General features: G+C 45.0%; 1 protein-coding gene across 2 annotated transcripts; it reads left to right on the top strand.

Annotated features, from left to right (window-relative positions):
* Positions 1-214: 214 nt before the first annotated feature.
* Positions 215-15912, top strand: slc5a2 (solute carrier family 5 member 2). 2 transcript variants are annotated; one of them, XM_047390864.1, is made up of 15 exons: positions 215-412; positions 515-586; positions 791-895; positions 1593-1652; positions 1744-1848; positions 1925-2030; positions 8191-8271; positions 8793-9022; positions 12564-12699; positions 12980-13087; positions 13896-14046; positions 14786-14954; positions 15032-15247; positions 15368-15503; positions 15575-15912. In XM_047390864.1, the coding sequence occupies exons 1-15, from the start codon at positions 314-316 to the stop codon at positions 15784-15786; spliced, it is 1986 nt and encodes a 661-aa protein (XP_047246820.1). In that variant the 5' UTR covers positions 215-313; the 3' UTR covers positions 15787-15912. The 2 variants fall into 2 exon arrangements, with proteins under 2 accessions (XP_047246820.1, XP_047246819.1); XM_047390863.1 differs by having other exon boundaries at positions 15572-15912.
* The last annotated feature ends 1691 nt before the right edge of the window (positions 15913-17603 follow it).

Below are 17603 nucleotides of genomic sequence, written 5' to 3'. Positions count from 1 at the left end.
AAGACTGAAAGAAGCAGATGTGACATAAACAGGGAAGAGAGCTTGAAAAAGTAATCCAAAAACAACACAGTTAGATTACCAGTAGACTGCTTTTTAATGGTTGGGTGTTAATAATTACTTTAATAAATAAACTGCTGAATCGACATATTAGCACGTCTGACCAAAGTTCCCAGTTAAACTGACCAACTTGAACTTTCCTGCACAGCTCTGTCATTACATCCGTGTGTAAACGTGGATGAAACCCATCAGGCTTCCCGGGAAGCTGCAGATGCTGTTAAAACTGGTAAAGTTATAGTTTTGACTAAAAGAAGTGATGGAGAAACCCTTTACAGAGAAAGTGACTATCAACAATGCAGCAGACATCACTGTCATCGCTGGATATTTTCTCATGGTCATCAGCGTTGGCGTTTGGGTGAGTCTTTCAGACTTTGTGCCAGAACTTTAAGAAGTCAGGGAAGAATATGTCGATATCACGTATGAACTGGAAAACTCATAACATCCCTGTGTGCACCAGGCCATGTTTCGGACCAATCGTGGGACGGTGGGGGGATATTTTCTGGCAGGACGCTCCATGGCTTGGTGGTCGGTGAGTTTAGAGGGCAACAGAACGTCTGAAGAAAAGTTTTAAATCAATCTGAGTTTGTTTGTTAGAAAAATAATAATGAACAGAAGAGCTGAAGGGTGATTATAGTGTGAAACGTCCCTGTATCTTGTGCAGAATGAGTTCTGTGAAAATGAAATTTGCAGTGTTTTGGACTGTTTAAGAACTGAGTGTGTGTTTTTGTTACAGGTCGGTGCCTCCCTGTTTGCCAGTAATATTGGGAGTGGTCACTTTGTGGGCCTGGCAGGAACAGGGGCAGCAGGGGGCATCGCTGTGGGAGGCTTCGAGTGGAATGTAAGTAGTGTAGCTGAAAACATCCTGCTCTGGTGGAGCATAAAGAGCCTTAAAAAAGTCTTCATACCCCTGAAACCTTTTCACATTCTGTTACAATACAACCAATAAAACACTGAAGTTATTGGGATTTTGTGTGATTTACCAACACAAAATAGGGCATAATTGGAGTTGGAGGAAGAGGGTAGTGTGATTTAATCGAAGCGTAAATGCAAACGTTCTATGAAGGCCTCAGAGGTTTGTCAGAGAACATCAGAAAACAAACAGCATGAGAAAGACCAGGGAAAACAGAGACAAGTCAAAGTTCAAAGCAGGATATACAACTATTAAAACAGGAACTCCAATCGGGCCTGTATTGAAGAGTGGCAACAAGGAAGCCATTGTTGTAAGAAAAACACAGCGGTGGGAGCATCATGCTGTGGGGATATTTCTTTTCAGCATGGATGGGGATTTTTATTTAAAGAAAATGTTGGAAGCCATGAATCGTTTTCTTTTCATTTGAAAAGAAATGATGCACTTCTTGGTTTTTATCTATCACATAAAATCCCAACAAACAACAATAGGGTTTGCGGGTGTAACGTAACAAAATGTGAAAACGTTAAGGTGAAGTGAATGGCATTGGGAAGCCAATGCAGCAGACCCACATGAGTAAGATGGAGATAGTGTCATGTTATTTTGTGCTGTTGCTTTAATATATCAGGCTCTGTTCATCGTGCTGCTACTGGGCTGGCTGTTTGTACCCGTCTACCTCACAGCCGGGGTAAGAAGTTTGGGTCGTGCACTCATTTCCATTATCATCCCAAAACTTACCCCATGGTTCACTGTTGTGACGGGATGATGCACTGTGTTAGGTGATCACGATGCCGCAGTACCTGAAGAAGAGGTTCGGCGGGACCAGGATCAGCCTCTACCTGTCCATTATCTCTCTGTTCCTCTACATTTTCACCAAGATCTCAGTGAGTCATGCTCTCCGACGAGTAAAACCTCACATATGGTGTTTCTTCTTCACGTCTTTTCTTTTCTTCTCTTCAGGTGGATATGTTTTCTGGAGCCGTCTTTATCCAGCAGGCGTTAGGCTGGAATATCTACGTGTCTGTCATTGCCCTTCTGTTGATCACAGCCTTGTACACGGTCACAGGTATGTGTGCAGGGACAGGACTGCGTGTGCTGTCCAAAGGTATTTTACACATGAAGTGCTGAGCTCAGCTTGGAGGACAGTTTTAGATGACTCCAGCATGGTCATAGTTTCAACCCCTCTACCGTTATCACCACCCCAAGGAGAAATGTGCAAAATAAAATAAAATAATCGCACATCAGAACAACATTATCTCACACTAAAAACCATAGAAAAATCCAACCTTTAATTTTGAGTCTATTTATTAAGTGAAGAAAAAATCATGCTTAGAAAGTATGACTTATCCCCTCTTCAGAATGAGATCAGCAGGCATATGCAGCATTTGGAATCAAACCATAAAAAAAAAAACGGCGTAAAACAAATGATAAAAATGCGTGATGTGTTTGTCAGTCAGCATAAGTATGCAACATTGGGAAGGAATTTGGTCTGTTTTACTGGGATTACACAGAGCCTGCTTTTCATCAGTAGTGTGGTACAGTGGGAAAACCATCTGCTGTGAAGAAGACACCCTTTGGACAATTCAGCTTCTTGTCACAATAAAAACAACTCTAGTAAGAAAGACCAAGATGGTCACTGATGAGTCCTGTGGATGAGTCAGCTTACCCCACAGCTTTACTGTAGGATTTAGTTCTGTAGGGAGGTTTCTACAGAAAAATGTTGACTTTATATCTGGTGAACCAGTTCTGTGTTGATTTCCCCACAGTTGTGGGTCATTGTTCCTTATAAAGCATGGATGGTTCTAGACAGGGGCCAACAGGGGCCAGTGCCCCTGTAGAACTGGTCCTGGTCCCTGTATTGAAGACACAATAATAAATCAATTACTTATGATGATGAGCGCTGGCACAGACACCGTAACTGATTGGTCCCGTGGACCAATTTAATTTTTTACCTTTACAGTTTAACTTAAACAGATGCTAAGGATCACAGTTTCCATCTGCTTGATTAGGGCTCTCCAACCTGCAGCTCCAGGGCCACAAGTGGCTCACTTAATATATGAAATGATGAAATACTGCCCTGTTTTTGTTGCATTCTTTTGTTCTGTGCCCGCATGAAAACACACTGACCCAACCCTGGCCCCCCTGGCAAATTTGATCTAGAACCACCACTGTTGGTTCTAGATCAAATTGTTCCACTGTTCCCCTCCTTGAACCGCCACCATAACGTGGTAGAGGGGTTTGAGTGCTCGAATGATCTTAGAGGCTATGTTGTCTGGGGCTTAAATGCCCCTCGTAGGGTCTCCCATGGCAAACAGGCTCTAGGTGACGGGTCAGACAAAGAGCGGTTCAACAACCCCTCATGACGACTACAAAATTGAGGCACGTGACGTCGCCCGGTACGGCGGAGCCGGGGTCCCACCTTGGAGCCAGTCCTGGGGTTGGGATTCGTCGGAGAGCGCCTGGTGGCTGGGTTGCTCCTCGCGGGACCCGGCCGGGCCAAGCCTGAACGAGAGACGCAAGACCATCTCCCAGTGGGCCCACCACCTGCAGGGGGAACCGTGAGGGACCGGTGCAAAGAGGATTGGGCGGCAGACGAAGGTGGAGACCTCGGCAGCCCGATCCCCGGATGCTTAGGGAGGTGGAATGTCACCTCGCTGGGGGGGAAGGAGCCTGAGCTTGTGCGGGAGGTTGAGAGATATCAACTAGAAATAGTCGGGGTCGCCTCCACGCACAGCGTGGGCTCTGGAACCCATCTCCTCGAGAGGGGCTGGACTCTCTTCTACTCTGGAGTGGCCCGCGGGGAGAGGAGGCGGGCTGGGGTGGGTTTACTTGTCGTCCCCCCCAGCTCAGCCGTCTTGTGTTGGGGTTTACCCCAGTGGATGCGCCTTCGGGTTGGGGAGAGGTCTCTGACTATCATTTCAGCCTACGGGCCGAGCGGTAGTGCGGAGTACCCGGCCTTCTTGGCGTCCCTGTCGGGGGTGCTGGATAGTGCCCCAACTGGGGACTCCATTATTCTGCTGGGGGACTTCAACGCCCACGTGGGAAACGACAGTGACACCTGGAGAGGCGTGATCAGGAGGAATGGCCTCCCCGATCTGAATCTGAGCGGTGTTTTGTTATTGGACTTCTGTGTTAGTCACGGACTGTCTATAATGAACACCATGTTCAAACATAAGGGTGTCCATCAGTGCACTTGGCACCAGGATACCCTAGGCAGGAGGTCAATGATCGACTTTGTTGTCGTATCATCAGACCTTCGGCCGCATGTTTTTGGACACTCGGGTGAAGAGAGGGGCTGAGCTGTCCACTGGTGAATTGGATCCGCTGGGGCAGGAGAAAGCCGGACAGACTTGGCAGGCCCAAGCGCATAGTGAGGGTCTGCTGGGAACATCTGGTGGACCCCTTGGCCAGGGATGTATTCAACTCTCACCTCCGGGATAGCTTTGACCAGATTCCGAGGGATGTTGGAGACTATTTATTGTCGATGGTGCTACCTGTAGCTGCGGCCGTAAGGTCTGTGGTGCCTGTCGCGGCGGCAATCCCCGAACCCGGTGGTGGACACCGGCAGTAAGGGACGCTGTCAAGCTGAAGAAGGAGTCCTATCAGCTGTGGTTGGCTTGTGGGACTCCTGAGGCGGCTGACGAGTACCGTGGGGCCAAGCGTGCCGTGGCCCGGGCGGTGGCAGAGGCAAAAACTCGGACCTGGGAGGAGTTCGGTGAGGCCATGGAGAAGGACTAGTGGTTGGCCCCAAAGCGATTTTGGCAAACCGTCCGGTGCCTCAGGAGGGGGAAGCAGTGCTTCGCCAACACTGTTTACAGTGGGTGTGGAAAGCTGCTGACCTCGACTGGGGACATTATCGGCCAGTGGAAGGAATACTTCGAGGATCTCCTCAATCCTGCCATCACGCATTCCCTGGTGGAAACAGAGGCTGGGGACTCGGGGTTGGACTCTTTCATCACCCAGGCTGAAGTCAACGAGGTGGTTAAAAAGCTCCGCGGTGGCAGGGCTTCGGGGTTGGATGAGATCCGCCCTGAGTACCTCAAGTCTTTGGATGTTGTGGGGCTGTCATGGTTGACACGCCTCTTCAACATTGTGTGGCGGACGGGGACAGTGCCTTTGGATTGGCAGACTGGGGTGGTGGTCGTCCCCAACATAAGAAGGGTGACCGGAGGGTGTGTTCCAACTACAAGGGGATCACACTCCTCAGCCTCCCTGGTAAGGCCTACGCCAGGGTATTGGAGAGGAGAGTCCGGCCGATAGTCGAACCCCGGCTTCAGGAGGAGTAGTGTGGTTTTCGTCCCGGCAGTGGAACACTGGACCAGCTCTATACCCTCTACAGGGTACTCGAGGGTTCATGGGAGTTTTCCCAACCAGTCCACATGTGTTTTGTGGACCTGGAGAAAGCATTCGACTGTGTCCCTCGTGATGCCCTGTGGGGGGTGCTCCAGGAGTATGGAATCGGGGGCCCTTTACTAGGGGCCATCCGATCTCTGTACAAGCGGAGCAGGAGTTTGGTTCGCATTGCCGGCACTAAGTCGGACCTGTTCCCGGTGCATGTTGGACTCCGGCAGGGCTGCCCTTTGTCACCGGTCCTGTTCATAACTTTTATGGACAGGATTTCTAGACGCAGCCAAGGGCCGGAGGGGGTCTGGTTTGGGGACCAGTGGATTTCGTCTCTTCTTTTTGCGGATGACGTGGTCCTGCTGGCCCCCTCTAGCCAAGACCTACAGCATGCGCTGTGGCGGTTCGCAGCCAAGTGTGAAGCGGCTGGGATGAGGATCAGCTCCTCCAAGTCCGAGGCCATGGTACTCGACCGGAAAAGGGTGGCTTGTCCTCTTCAGGTTGGAGGGGAGTTCCTGCCTCAAGTGGAGGAGTTTAAGTATCTCCGGGTCTTGTTCACGAGTGAGGGAAGAATGGAGTGGGAGATCGACAGACGGATCGGTGCGGCTGCCACAGTAATAGGGGCGCTGTGCCGGTCCGTTGTGGTGAAGAGAGAGCTGAGCCGAAAAGCGAAGCTCTCGATTTACTGGTCGGTCTACGTTCCTACCCTCACCTATGGCCATGAACTTTGGGTCATGACCAAAAGAACGAGATCCCGGATACAAGCGGCGGAAATGAGCTTCCTCCGTAGGGTGGCCGGGCACTCCGTTAGAGATAGGGTGAGGAGCCCGGCCATCCGGGAGGGGCTTGGAGTAGAGCTGCTGCTCCTCCACATTGAGAGGAGCCAGTTGAGGTGGCTCGGGCATCTATACCGGATGCCTCCTGGACGCCTTCCTCGGGATGTGTTCCAGGCACGTCCCACCGGAAGGAGGCCCAGGGGAAGGCCCAGGACACGCTGGAGGGACTACGTCTCTTGGCTGGCCTGGGAACGCCTTGGGCTCCCCCCGGAGGAGCTGGAGGAGGAGTCTGGGGAGAGGGACGTCTGGGTGTCTCTGCTGAGTCTGCTGCCCCCGCGACCCGGTCCCGGATAAGCGGAAGATGACGAGTACGAGTACGAGTACCACCACTGTTATTAAGACTTAATGATGACCCATTTTCTGTCCACCCAACCATGGAGTCCTGCACCCATATGTCCTGTGATCAGGGCCTAGTGATGGTGCCCCATACTAAGCTGAAAACAAAAAGAGACAGAGCTTTCTGTTCAGTGGCTCTGAGTTTTATTAATTTCTCTTGCATGCAATGTTGGCTCTTGAGCTATTATTCAAGTTTACTGCGAAGCACTTTGGGATTGTTATATCTTGAAAGATGCTATATGAATGAAATTGTATTGACTTACTGATGGAGGCAACACGATTTCTATTTAGAATCTGGTGTATTTTAATTATTCCTGATGCCAAGCACTTTCTCAGGGCCTTTGGAAGTGGAACATGCCCACAGCAGCACAGATCCCCCACCATACTTAACAATGGAACCACTTTCATTTCTCTCATCACTCCATCTAATAGTTGTTATGGAAACGTAGTTGCAACGAGCTTTGGAGATTTGGTCATGATCTGCCATTTTGGACTTTGTTTTGGTTTTGTTTGTTTTGACTTAGCAGTTTATGTAGGTTTATTTACTCCTGAGTTGTGCTTAGTTTTGTTAGTTCTTCCTCCTGGCCTTAGACCCCTTTTGTTATTATTTATCCAGTTGCTTGTTCCCCTTAATATTAGTTGTTCCTTCCCCAGCCTTGCCTTACAGTATAGTTCCCTCTTGATTAGTTTTTGTAGTAATAGTTCTCTTCATTTATCCCTCATGTTTTAGTTCCTGTCAGTCAGTTATATTCTGTTATTCAGTAAGTCTGGTTATTTACGTAGTCCCTTCCACGTCCTTAGATTTAGTTCTTCCTAGAGTTACTTCTTACGTCAGCTTATGTTTAGGTGTCTTTTCCCTGTTCCTCCCAGTTTGGTTAATGTTAGTTTCCCCTCCTGTCTCTGCTTTCCTAGCTCCAGTCACCATAGCCACCTCCATTAACTCAGTTCCCTCACCTGGCCAGCACACCTGTAAGCATTCATCTGATTACTACGCCTCTCGTTCCCATTGTTTCACCATTCACCTTCCCTGTATATAAGCTTACCGGTTTCATTTGTTCCCCGTCGCCTCGTCCTGCAAGTTACCTGCCAGATATCTGCTATCACCTGTCATGCTCCTGCTTTACTCCATTATCCACATCAGTCTAGTTCCTGTTCTGTTTCAGTGTCCTGTAGGTCTTGTTTTCTGCTTCCTGCTCTACTGGCCGAGTATCCTGTGCTGTTCAAACCTCATAAATAAATATGGATCAAAACCTTACCTTCTGGCTCCCGAGTATCTCCCTGCCAGCTGGTCCGACCCAAACCCATTCCCTGACAGATTTCTTTTCACCTTCTTTACTATCCAGTTCAAGGTGTGGAACAGCAGGATAACTGTTTTACACAGCTCCTATTGAGATCTGTCTTTTTGTTGAAAGTTATTATTTCTTAACATGGAAGCATGATAAGAAATAATAACCCCCCACCCCAACAAATAAATATGCTCAAATTAAAGGTTGGATTTTTCTACGTTTTTCAGCTTGAGATTATGTCATCAATGAACAATGATTAAAGTTTTATGGCTTTTTATACATTTTTACTAGGAATAATTAGAACTGTGTGAGTATTATGCATCCTTCTTGCACGTCTTCAGCTGGAGGGAAACAAACCGCTCCAACACATTGTCAGACTACACTTTGAAGCCTCTCCATGTCATTTTCTTTGTGTATGTTCTCTCAGGTGGCCTTGCAGCTTTAATGTACACGGACACTTTTCAGACGTTTGTCATCATCGCTGGGGCCTGCGTCCTTACCGGTTTCTGTAAGTAAAAACCTTCCACCGGGTCTCAGTGAAGTTCCTCTTAGGGTTTTCAAACTACGCAGTTCATGTTTTCAGGCTGTTGAGGCCTGGGTTTGGATCTATCAGCAGAAAGGAAAGCAGGAAAGAATTTAACCAGGGGTGTAATCACTGATTTACCAGAGGAGGCAAACTGGCTGCTGACATTGCACAAGCAGGTGAAACAACAGCAGCCCCACTGTGTTTTTACTGTAAATAAGGTGAATGCACTGGTAGAAGTGTTGAAGATACATCCTATTGTAGATTAAAGACAAATCCTGAGAAGAAAAGCTGCAGAGGAGTCAACCTTCTGAGATGTTTGCCAAGTGGTGATCACTTTAACGGTTTGTTCTGATGAAGCAGATGATTCACACCTTTAGTTAGGACACCCTAACACAACAACAGAGCTCTGAATAGACAGTAATGAAACTACATATGCAACTACAGAAAGTCGAACAAACACCAAGATGGCTTTTCTCAGACTTTTTTTCACTTGTCGTCTTCAGCCTTTGCTGAAATCGGAGGCTACAGCGCCCTGCTTACCAAATACAGCTCTGCCATACCAAGTAATTTCTCCTCCTTGGACACCCAGCGCTATAACATCTCCTCCCAGTGTTACACCCCAAGACAGGACGCCTTCAGCCTGCTGAGAGACTCGACGGCAGGGGACCTTCCCTGGCCCGGCGTGGTGTTTGGGATGACAATAGGAGGGATCTGGTACTGGTGCTCTGATCAGGTGAGCATCACAGTGCTTCGTACAACTTGTTCCTGAGATACTGTTTAAGTAAAAAGTGCACATAGCAAAGCCTTGATTATTTCCACAAATGGCTAAAGTGGTTTTTTTAAGGAGTAACTAGAAAAACTATTGTAACATATGCTTCTTTCTTGAGGTTTTTGATATTAATGTGCAGTAGTGGTCAGACGTTTACATCCACTCATCGTCTGTATTAATGTCATATTAATTTAGGTTTTAATGATAAACATGGGGTTGCATGGTGGCACAGTTGATAGCTCTGTTGCCTTGCAACAATAATCTTTCTAAATTGCCCTTAGGTATGAGTATGTGTCCATGGTTGTTTGTCACCAGTCCAGGGTGTACCCTGCCTCTTGCCCAATGACAGAGATAGTAGTTTTGAACGGTTCTTTTAATGGGGTGGTATAAATATGCAACAAACAACTTCAATAGATTTAAATTTATTATGGATGTCCTCTATTTGAGTGCATACACACACTCCCAGTAACATTTGGTTGAATATACCTTAGCAGGAGAAACCACAGACTTTTTGTTGCCGTCAACAAGCTTCTGGCATACTTCTGGCCACATATTTAACACTTTTTCTTATGTTAAAGCTCATTTAAATTGGTTGGCATCTTGGCATCGACCCAGCTTTCAGGCGCTGTCCACATATTTTTAATAGGGTTGAGGTCAGGTCCGCCTGAAGTTAGTCTGTTTTAGCCAATCCGAAACCAGTTTTTATGTGAGTTTTTAATCACTATCAGGTTGGAACATCACCAATGTTCAAGCCTATAACAAACAGGAAGATTTGCTGTCCACGTTGAAGCAAACATTAACACGGACGGGGAGGTTTCTTCCTCTCCAAATTCGACACCTTTCAGCGTGACTGGTATTTGGCTACAATGACAAAAGTGTCAGGCATGGTGGTGGCAGGATCATGCTTAGAGTCTCTTTTGCTACCAGTGGTAGTGGTGCTTTGCACAAAATCGATTATATAATGACAAAAGGAGAACTACCACCAGCGAATCTTTTAGCCTTACCACAAATTAACAGCTGAGCACCTGAAACGCTGGTGTTCCAACAGGATGATGATCCTGAACACTTGTGAAAACTGGTTTGAGAATGAAAAAAACATTAAGATTTTGCAATGGCCCTGGTCTCAGCTCTATTAAAAAATGAAGGACCAAACACAAAAGCTGGATCTGTACCAGGAAACCAACCAATTCTAATGAATTGTATCAACTCTGACAGGAAAAATGGCAACACCTCCTCCTCTCACAATTATGTCAGAAGCTTGTTGGTGGCTACAAAAAGTGTGTGGTTTCTCTGCAGTTTGTTAAGGGACATTTATTTAAATAATCTATTGAACCTTTCTGTGGGATTCTGGACCCGTCTGAATAGAGCTGAAGAAATCCACAATACATTCAAATTTCTGCACCAAATTCTGTTTTAAAAAAATCATTGAGGTGGTTTGTTGTATTATCATTTTGAACTGAAGAAAGAACGGTTCTAAGAAGTAATAAAAAGCTTAAAATAATGAGTGTATGTAAACTTCTGTCTGGTGCTGTAAATGCACACAAAACAGCAATAGCCTCCTGTAAAAATGGAGCTAAACCGAGGCTCTCATTGCTTCACACTTGCTGTCGTTATGCATCAGCCTGTGGCATTAGACTACAGCTATGGTGAGGCACTGTAACAGATATTAGCTCTACATTAAATAATAATAATTTAGACTTTATTGATCTCACAGCGAGAAGGTCCTGGGTTCGACACCCGGCCGGGGGTCTTTCTGCATGGAGTTTGCATGTTCTCCCCGTGCATGCATGGCTGGGTACTCCAGCTTCCTCCCACAGTCCAAAGACATGCCTGTGAGGTTAATTGGTCTTGCTAAATTCCCCTTAGGTGTGTGAATGAGTGTGTGCGTGGTTGTTTGTGTGTTGCCCTGCAATGGACTGGCAACCTGTTCAGGGTGTATCCCGCCTCCCGCCCATAGACTGCTGGAGATAGGCACCAGCATCCCCGGGACCCACTATGGAAGAAGCGGTAGAAAATGACTGACAGACTGATCTCAAAATGCAGAAATTGTCTTCTGGATTTAATCCATCTTAACCCATCCTTAAGGAGCAGAGGGCTGTCATTGTGCGGTGCCCAGGGAGCATCCAGGGGCTCGGGGAACCACAGTGGCAGGCTGTGGTACTCGAACCAGGGTATTTGTGGCCTCTCCAGAATAAAAAGGCCCTGCTCTCTAACCACTAGGCCACCATTTCCCCCCCATCATACCACCATAGAATTAATCGAACCAGCAGCCAATCCTAAAATGATTCATTGGTCTAGTTCTTTAGCTTTCTTAAGTAGAACAAGAAACACAGTCTCTGTGGATGACACGTATTTACTGGGTGAAGCTTATCAATCTTTAGGCCTTCAGGTGTATGTGAACTGTTCTCGTCATGCTAGACCTTTGTGCCTGACACTGTGCACAACCAGAGGTGGAGGAGATAGGTAGTGACACACCCTGAGGCTTGCATACACTACAACACTTTCAGTGGTTACAAATTTGTAGAACTTAAGATTCAGGCACTGAAATGCATTTTCAGGGACTATTGCTTCAGGGTAATCAGTCATGTGGAAAAAAGTACATCCTCTTTCACCTCTCAGGTTTTATAGATCATGGTGTTTAAAGTGATCCTCAGCAGTACTTAAAATTACACAAATACAACCACAGAAAACAAGCCTAAAATATCTACTTTCCACCATCATACCTGCCTCACTTGGGAGGTTTGTTCCGATGTGGGGTTTGGTTTTCAACAAAGGTAGGACCATGCAGAACATCTCTCTAATGTTGTTTAGTCTTGAGGTTCACTCAGATGCAGGTTTGCAGCTCAGAGGCATCCCCCCAGGTTCTGTTTTCTGAAAGAACTGGCAGGCGTTTACCCATCCAGGTATGACTGGAAACTGTCATAAATGTTTTCCACTTTGTTCACACAGCAGAATTAAAATCCAAATAGTAAAAAAATGCCATGTAGCCAATAACAGAACAACAGGCTGCAGGCGTTGTTTGTTCTTGCTGACATCTTTCTTCTGTATTTATTTTTTACTTCTCACATATTGCTTGTGCCTTTCACAAAGCCTGCCTAATTACACGCTTTGTGCATTCCTGTGTTGATACATGGTGGTGGCAGCATCATGCTGTGGGGATGATTTTCTTCAGCAGGGACAGGAAATATAGTCAGAATTGCTGAGAACATGGGTGGAGCTAAATTGAGGCTAATCCTGGAAGGAAACCTGTTTGAGGCTCCAAAGGACTGTTGGGACATCAACCCTAAACACTCAGCCAAGGAGCTACAATAGAATGCCTTAGATGAAAGCATTTTCATGTGTTAAAATGGCCCAGTAAAGTCCAGATTTAAATCCAATTGGGAAATTGTGGCAAGAATTGAAAACTCAATTTAATTCCAAAAAGTTTAGGTTTTTTATTTAAAAACTGAATCCAAAGTTGTCACAAAGACATGAGTGTTTTCCCCCTGTTTGTCCATGTCTCCAGGTGATTGTCCAGAGGTGCCTTGCAGCTCGAAGTCTTACCCATGTGAAGGCTGGCTGCATCGTGTGTGGCTACCTCAAGCTGCTTCCTATGTTCCTCATGGTGTTCCCCGGCATGATCAGCAGGATCCTCTACCCAGGTAAGTCCCGCAGGTAACCCTTACCCCTAAAACCTGTCTGAACGCAGTTTTTTAATCTAAGAAATCTATGAAATCCAGCTCTATCATTTTGATTCACTAGTTTTATTTTGTTTTGTAGAGGGATGAGAATATATAAATACTCCCAGTTAGTAGTTCTATCTCAGGAAACATCTTTAGATGATTGCTACTGATGAGACACTTCATCACAGTTGACCACAGCTGACTTGCTGCAGACATGCAGCATAAGTTTGTGTAAATGTGTGTTTCGGTCTCTCTGTAGATGATGTCGGCTGTGTGGTCCCTGAGATCTGTAAGCAGGTTTGTGGGACCGAAGTGGGCTGCTCTAACATTGCTTACCCTAAGCTGGTGGTTACAATCATGCCCAGTGGTAAGAATGCTCAGAGGTTTACATACTCATTTTTGTCAAGAATGTTATGTTCATTTTGGGCTTTTGATGATGCTTTGCAACTCTTCGTTTTCGGGATGAAATTGTTATACCACAAACAACTTCAGCGATTTTCGATACATTATGATTTTCTCTCATTTAAACGTGATCAGAAGTAGACAGGCTCAAATATATACATACAACCAGACTTATATTTGCCTCAGTAAGTCCCTGAAACCACACGCTTTTTGTATCTATCAAGAAAAGCAGCTAGTAGAGTTCATTTCAACTGGTCGGTTTCCTAGAAGTGCCCAGCTTCTCATCATACTTCATACATTTTCAGTCGCAATGAGGTCCAGGTCCCTCCAGAGGATTGATGTTAGCCTACTTTATCCATTTCAGTTGGTTTTCTGACCCAAACTCTCACATGAAAGACAGCTGGTTAGGATGTTCCTGAACAACATATAAACCAGCAAGGCTCCAATCTCCCATGAAGTGGAAGCTGCGGGAACACCAGTGTCACTGTCCACCAGTGGAACAGGTTCAATGTTAATGTGGATGGAGAAAATCCACAATAAATTCAAGCTTATGCACCCAGTTCTTGTTTTCTAAAACAAATTATTAAGTTAAAGATGTTGAACATTGTTTAACACCCTGGAAAACGAATGGTTCTAACGCACCAGTAAAAGCCCAGAAATGATGAGGACATTCAAACCTACAATGAGTGTGTGTGTGTGTGTGAACTATTGATTGAAACTTCCTGCTGTTCTTTTTCATGTTTCACTCTGAATGCGTGTCTGTCTTTGTCCAGGTCTGCGGGGCCTGATGCTGGCCGTGATGCTGGCTGCTCTCATGTCTTCTTTGGCCTCCATCTTTAACAGCAGCAGCACGCTGTTCACCATGGACATCTGGACCCGCATCAGACCACTGGCCAACGAAAGAGAGCTCATTGTTGTAGGCCGGTAAATGGATCATAAAATGGACAGCAACATTTATTATTTGTACACAAAGGGCTTTTCGTGCAAAAACGAAAGGCATACACCTTGTCTCTCTGACTGTTAATATGATTCTTCTGGTCACATCAGGTTTTGTCCAGTTACAGTGCCTTGCAAAGCTGTCATAACCCTTTAAGTTTTCCACATCAGGAACACATACTTCTATGTACTTTTGTTTTTTAGATTTTATGTGATAGACCAACCAATTAGAGTATAATTGTGAACCTAAAGGACAGATAATGCATGGCTTTCAAAGATGAGACCCAAATTGAACTTTTTGGCCTGTATGCAAAGTGCTATTTGTGGTGGAAACACAGTACATGATGCTGATTCAACCAAGATAAAACATGGTGGTGGCAGCATCATGCTGTGGGCTTGGTTTTCTTCAGCAGGGACTGTGAAGCTGGTCAGAGTTAATGGAAAGATAGATGGAGCTAAATACTTTAAAAAGTTGCAGCTGTAACTCCAGTGAAGCATGGTTCTACAAAGTACTGACTTGGGGACAGCATGTGAATTTATGACATAAAATTATGAACACACACACACACACACACACCCACACGCACACACACACACACACATATGTACGTACAAAATGTGAAAACACTCCATGGTTACTGTTGCAAGGCCATGTATCCATTGGTTACAATACTGAAAGTATAATTGCTAGCAGATTGCCCAGATCTTATATTCCTCCGCTCTTCAGTGTCTGGGTTCTGTGTATCGTGGTCATCAGCATCTGCTGGATCCCTGTTGTTCAGGCAGCCCAGAGTGGTCAACTGTTTGACTACATCCAGTCAGTCTCCAGCTATCTGTCTCCACCCATTGCCTCGGTTTTTCTGCTGGCTGTGTTTGTCAAGAGGGTCAACGAAATGGTAAGAAAGCATCTTCTGGTATTAGTGTATTGAAATCAACTACACTATGTTGGTTTTTCTCTTACATTAACCTGCAGGGAGCTTTTTGGGGCCTGATTGGTGGTCTGGCAATGGGTCTGTGTCGGATGTTGCTTGAATTCTGGTTTGGTACTGGCAGCTGTATTTTCCCCTCTCAGTGTCCCTTCCTGATCTGTGGCATCCACTACTTACACTTCGCCATCATCCTCTTTTCCTGCACATCGGTGCTGGTGTTGCTCGTCAGTTTCTGCACAGAGCCCATCGAAGATAAACATGTAAGGGTTTGAAGATTTGAAAGCCTGGGTCAGACTGCAGAAAAGTACTGAAGAGGTCTCATCCAGATATTGCAAAATAGAAACGGAAGAAACAAAATCTTATTGGTTTGTTTCTTTCAGCTCTATCGTCTGGTGTTCAGTCTTCGTCACTCTAAAGAGGAGAGGAAAGATCTGGACTGGGAGCAGCAAGAAAGAACTAGAACAGCCCGTAAGGAGGCCGAGGAGAAGATGAGAGAGAAGGCTAATGCAGTTACAGGTGGGCAGGAAAGGAAATAACACTAAGACACAGAAAATAAACTAACAAAAATATTTTTTTCCTTTCAGAAGCTGAGGGTGATAAAAAGTCTGGAATCTGTCGCCTGGTTGGTGGATTCTGTGGACTGAGTGGAGACCAGCAGACTCAGGATGAAGGAGCAGCTGAGGACTCAGAGCCACAGATGCCAGACATCAGTGAGGAGCCAGTGTGGAAGTACACTGTGGATTCTAACGCTCTCGTGATGATGGCCGTGGCAGTTTTTATGTGGGGATACTTTGCTTGACTGAATCCGTTTGTTCCCAGCTGAGAAAATGATGTGCTGTTGTGTGATCCAATTCACTTTACTCGTTTTAGCATTAGTCAGTCTCCAAAGGACTGTGATATCTCAAATAAAACAGCCATCTGCTGACACTGTTTGGTCATTGCACCAAAGTAAGTTCTTTTTCAGACTTCCAGCGCCTTGTTGAATTATTCACGTCGACCAGGAATCTGCAACCTTTACCATCCAAAGGAGCAATTTTTCTATCAGTCCACCTATATACATCTTGTTTAGAGCCCAAAATGTTACACAACAACTTATTTTTTATACATATATGCTGTAGGAAATTTGCTATTTTTAAAGAAACTCCATTTAATATATATTTTAGGTTTTAGAATTAATAAAAACATATAACATTTGCAAAAAAGAAGATAGATACTTTTTTTCCCTATAGGATGATAGGTTTCCAACCTAATGACAAGACAAATAGATCTAAAAATATATTACTGCTACCTTTAGTCAATTCCATTATTCAATACAATTATTTCATAAGAAAATCTGCTAAAACCTGCATTTGTGTATCATATCTATATTAAAAAACATTAGTTTTTTCTTTATCATGTTTAGCCAAAGTTACTAAGAGACATCGTGGGAGGTCAAAAAGGGCCACTCCGGAGCCACAAGTTGCAGAATTGACCCCTGACACAGCTCTTGTTGGTCTGTGTTAGGGGTCAAATAGATCATAGTTTCATTGGTGTACATTGCAACAAAGATATTATATAGTCACTGAATATATATAGTTTTACAACAATTGTCAATCATTTAGGTTTTCCTTGCTTAGACCTTTGGCTTTAATACCACCATTTCTTTTTTAGCTTTGCTCTAAAACTTAGCTTACCTTTTTCCTTGGTAACATTTATTCCATAATGGTCTGGTAAGACCTACACATATATTAAGGTAAATTAAGGCTATTGTGCTTATGAATGAAAGTGAAGTCGGACCATTCATTATATACCGTACGTGCCTATAACCCTCGGACCTTAGATTGTTTTAGAAAGAGATGGTGAACAGAAACTTAGTGACTCCCAAATGTTGGGCATGTAGTTTCATCGTGAAATGAAGGAAAAATCCTTTGTGGCTTTCTAAATTTTTTTACTGATAAAAATCTGAAAAGTGGAATGAACATTTGGATTCAGTGGTCTTGACACATGAATAAAACCCAGAGTAAACTATTACTTTTAGAATTTACCTAATTAGTAAATAAAGAGTTTGCCTGTGTCTAATCAAATCTCCATATAAATCCAGCTGTTCAGTGAAGGTCTGAGGTTTGCTAGAGAACAAACATGAAGACCCAGGTGACAGGTCAGGGAGAAAGTTATTTAAACCAAGCTTTAAATCTCTTACACAGTATGGAACAAGAAACGAACCAAGGTGTGGCCACCTAAACCTGAATGCTGGACAGGGAAAGCATTAGTCGGGGAAGTAGCCACGAGGCTTGTAGATCCTTTGGAGATGTAAAGAAAACCTTTAGCAGTTTCCAACAAGTCATGTTGGGGACACAGAAAACAGTTTGGAAGATGGTGTTCTGGCCACAGGAGACCCAAATTAATCTTTTAGCCTTTCAAAATGAAATGTGGGTTGGATGACCAACACTGAACATCACCCTGAACACACCACCATCATTGTAAAACAAGGTGGTGGTAGAATAATGCTGTGGGGATATGTTGATCACAGAGACTCAAGGAAAAGTTGGTATACGTACTATAGCAAGGGCCTGTAACGTTGGTCACAAGCGAACCACAACCTCATAAGGGGTTAAAATTCCTTCCCTCCATTCCTCT

The sequence above is a fragment of the Girardinichthys multiradiatus genome, chromosome 18 (assembly GCF_021462225.1).
Source record: "Girardinichthys multiradiatus isolate DD_20200921_A chromosome 18, DD_fGirMul_XY1, whole genome shotgun sequence".
NCBI lineage: Eukaryota > Metazoa > Chordata > Actinopteri > Cyprinodontiformes > Goodeidae > Girardinichthys > Girardinichthys multiradiatus.
Note: the sequence above shows the minus strand (reverse complement) of the source record. Positions and strands in the feature narration are given on the sequence as shown.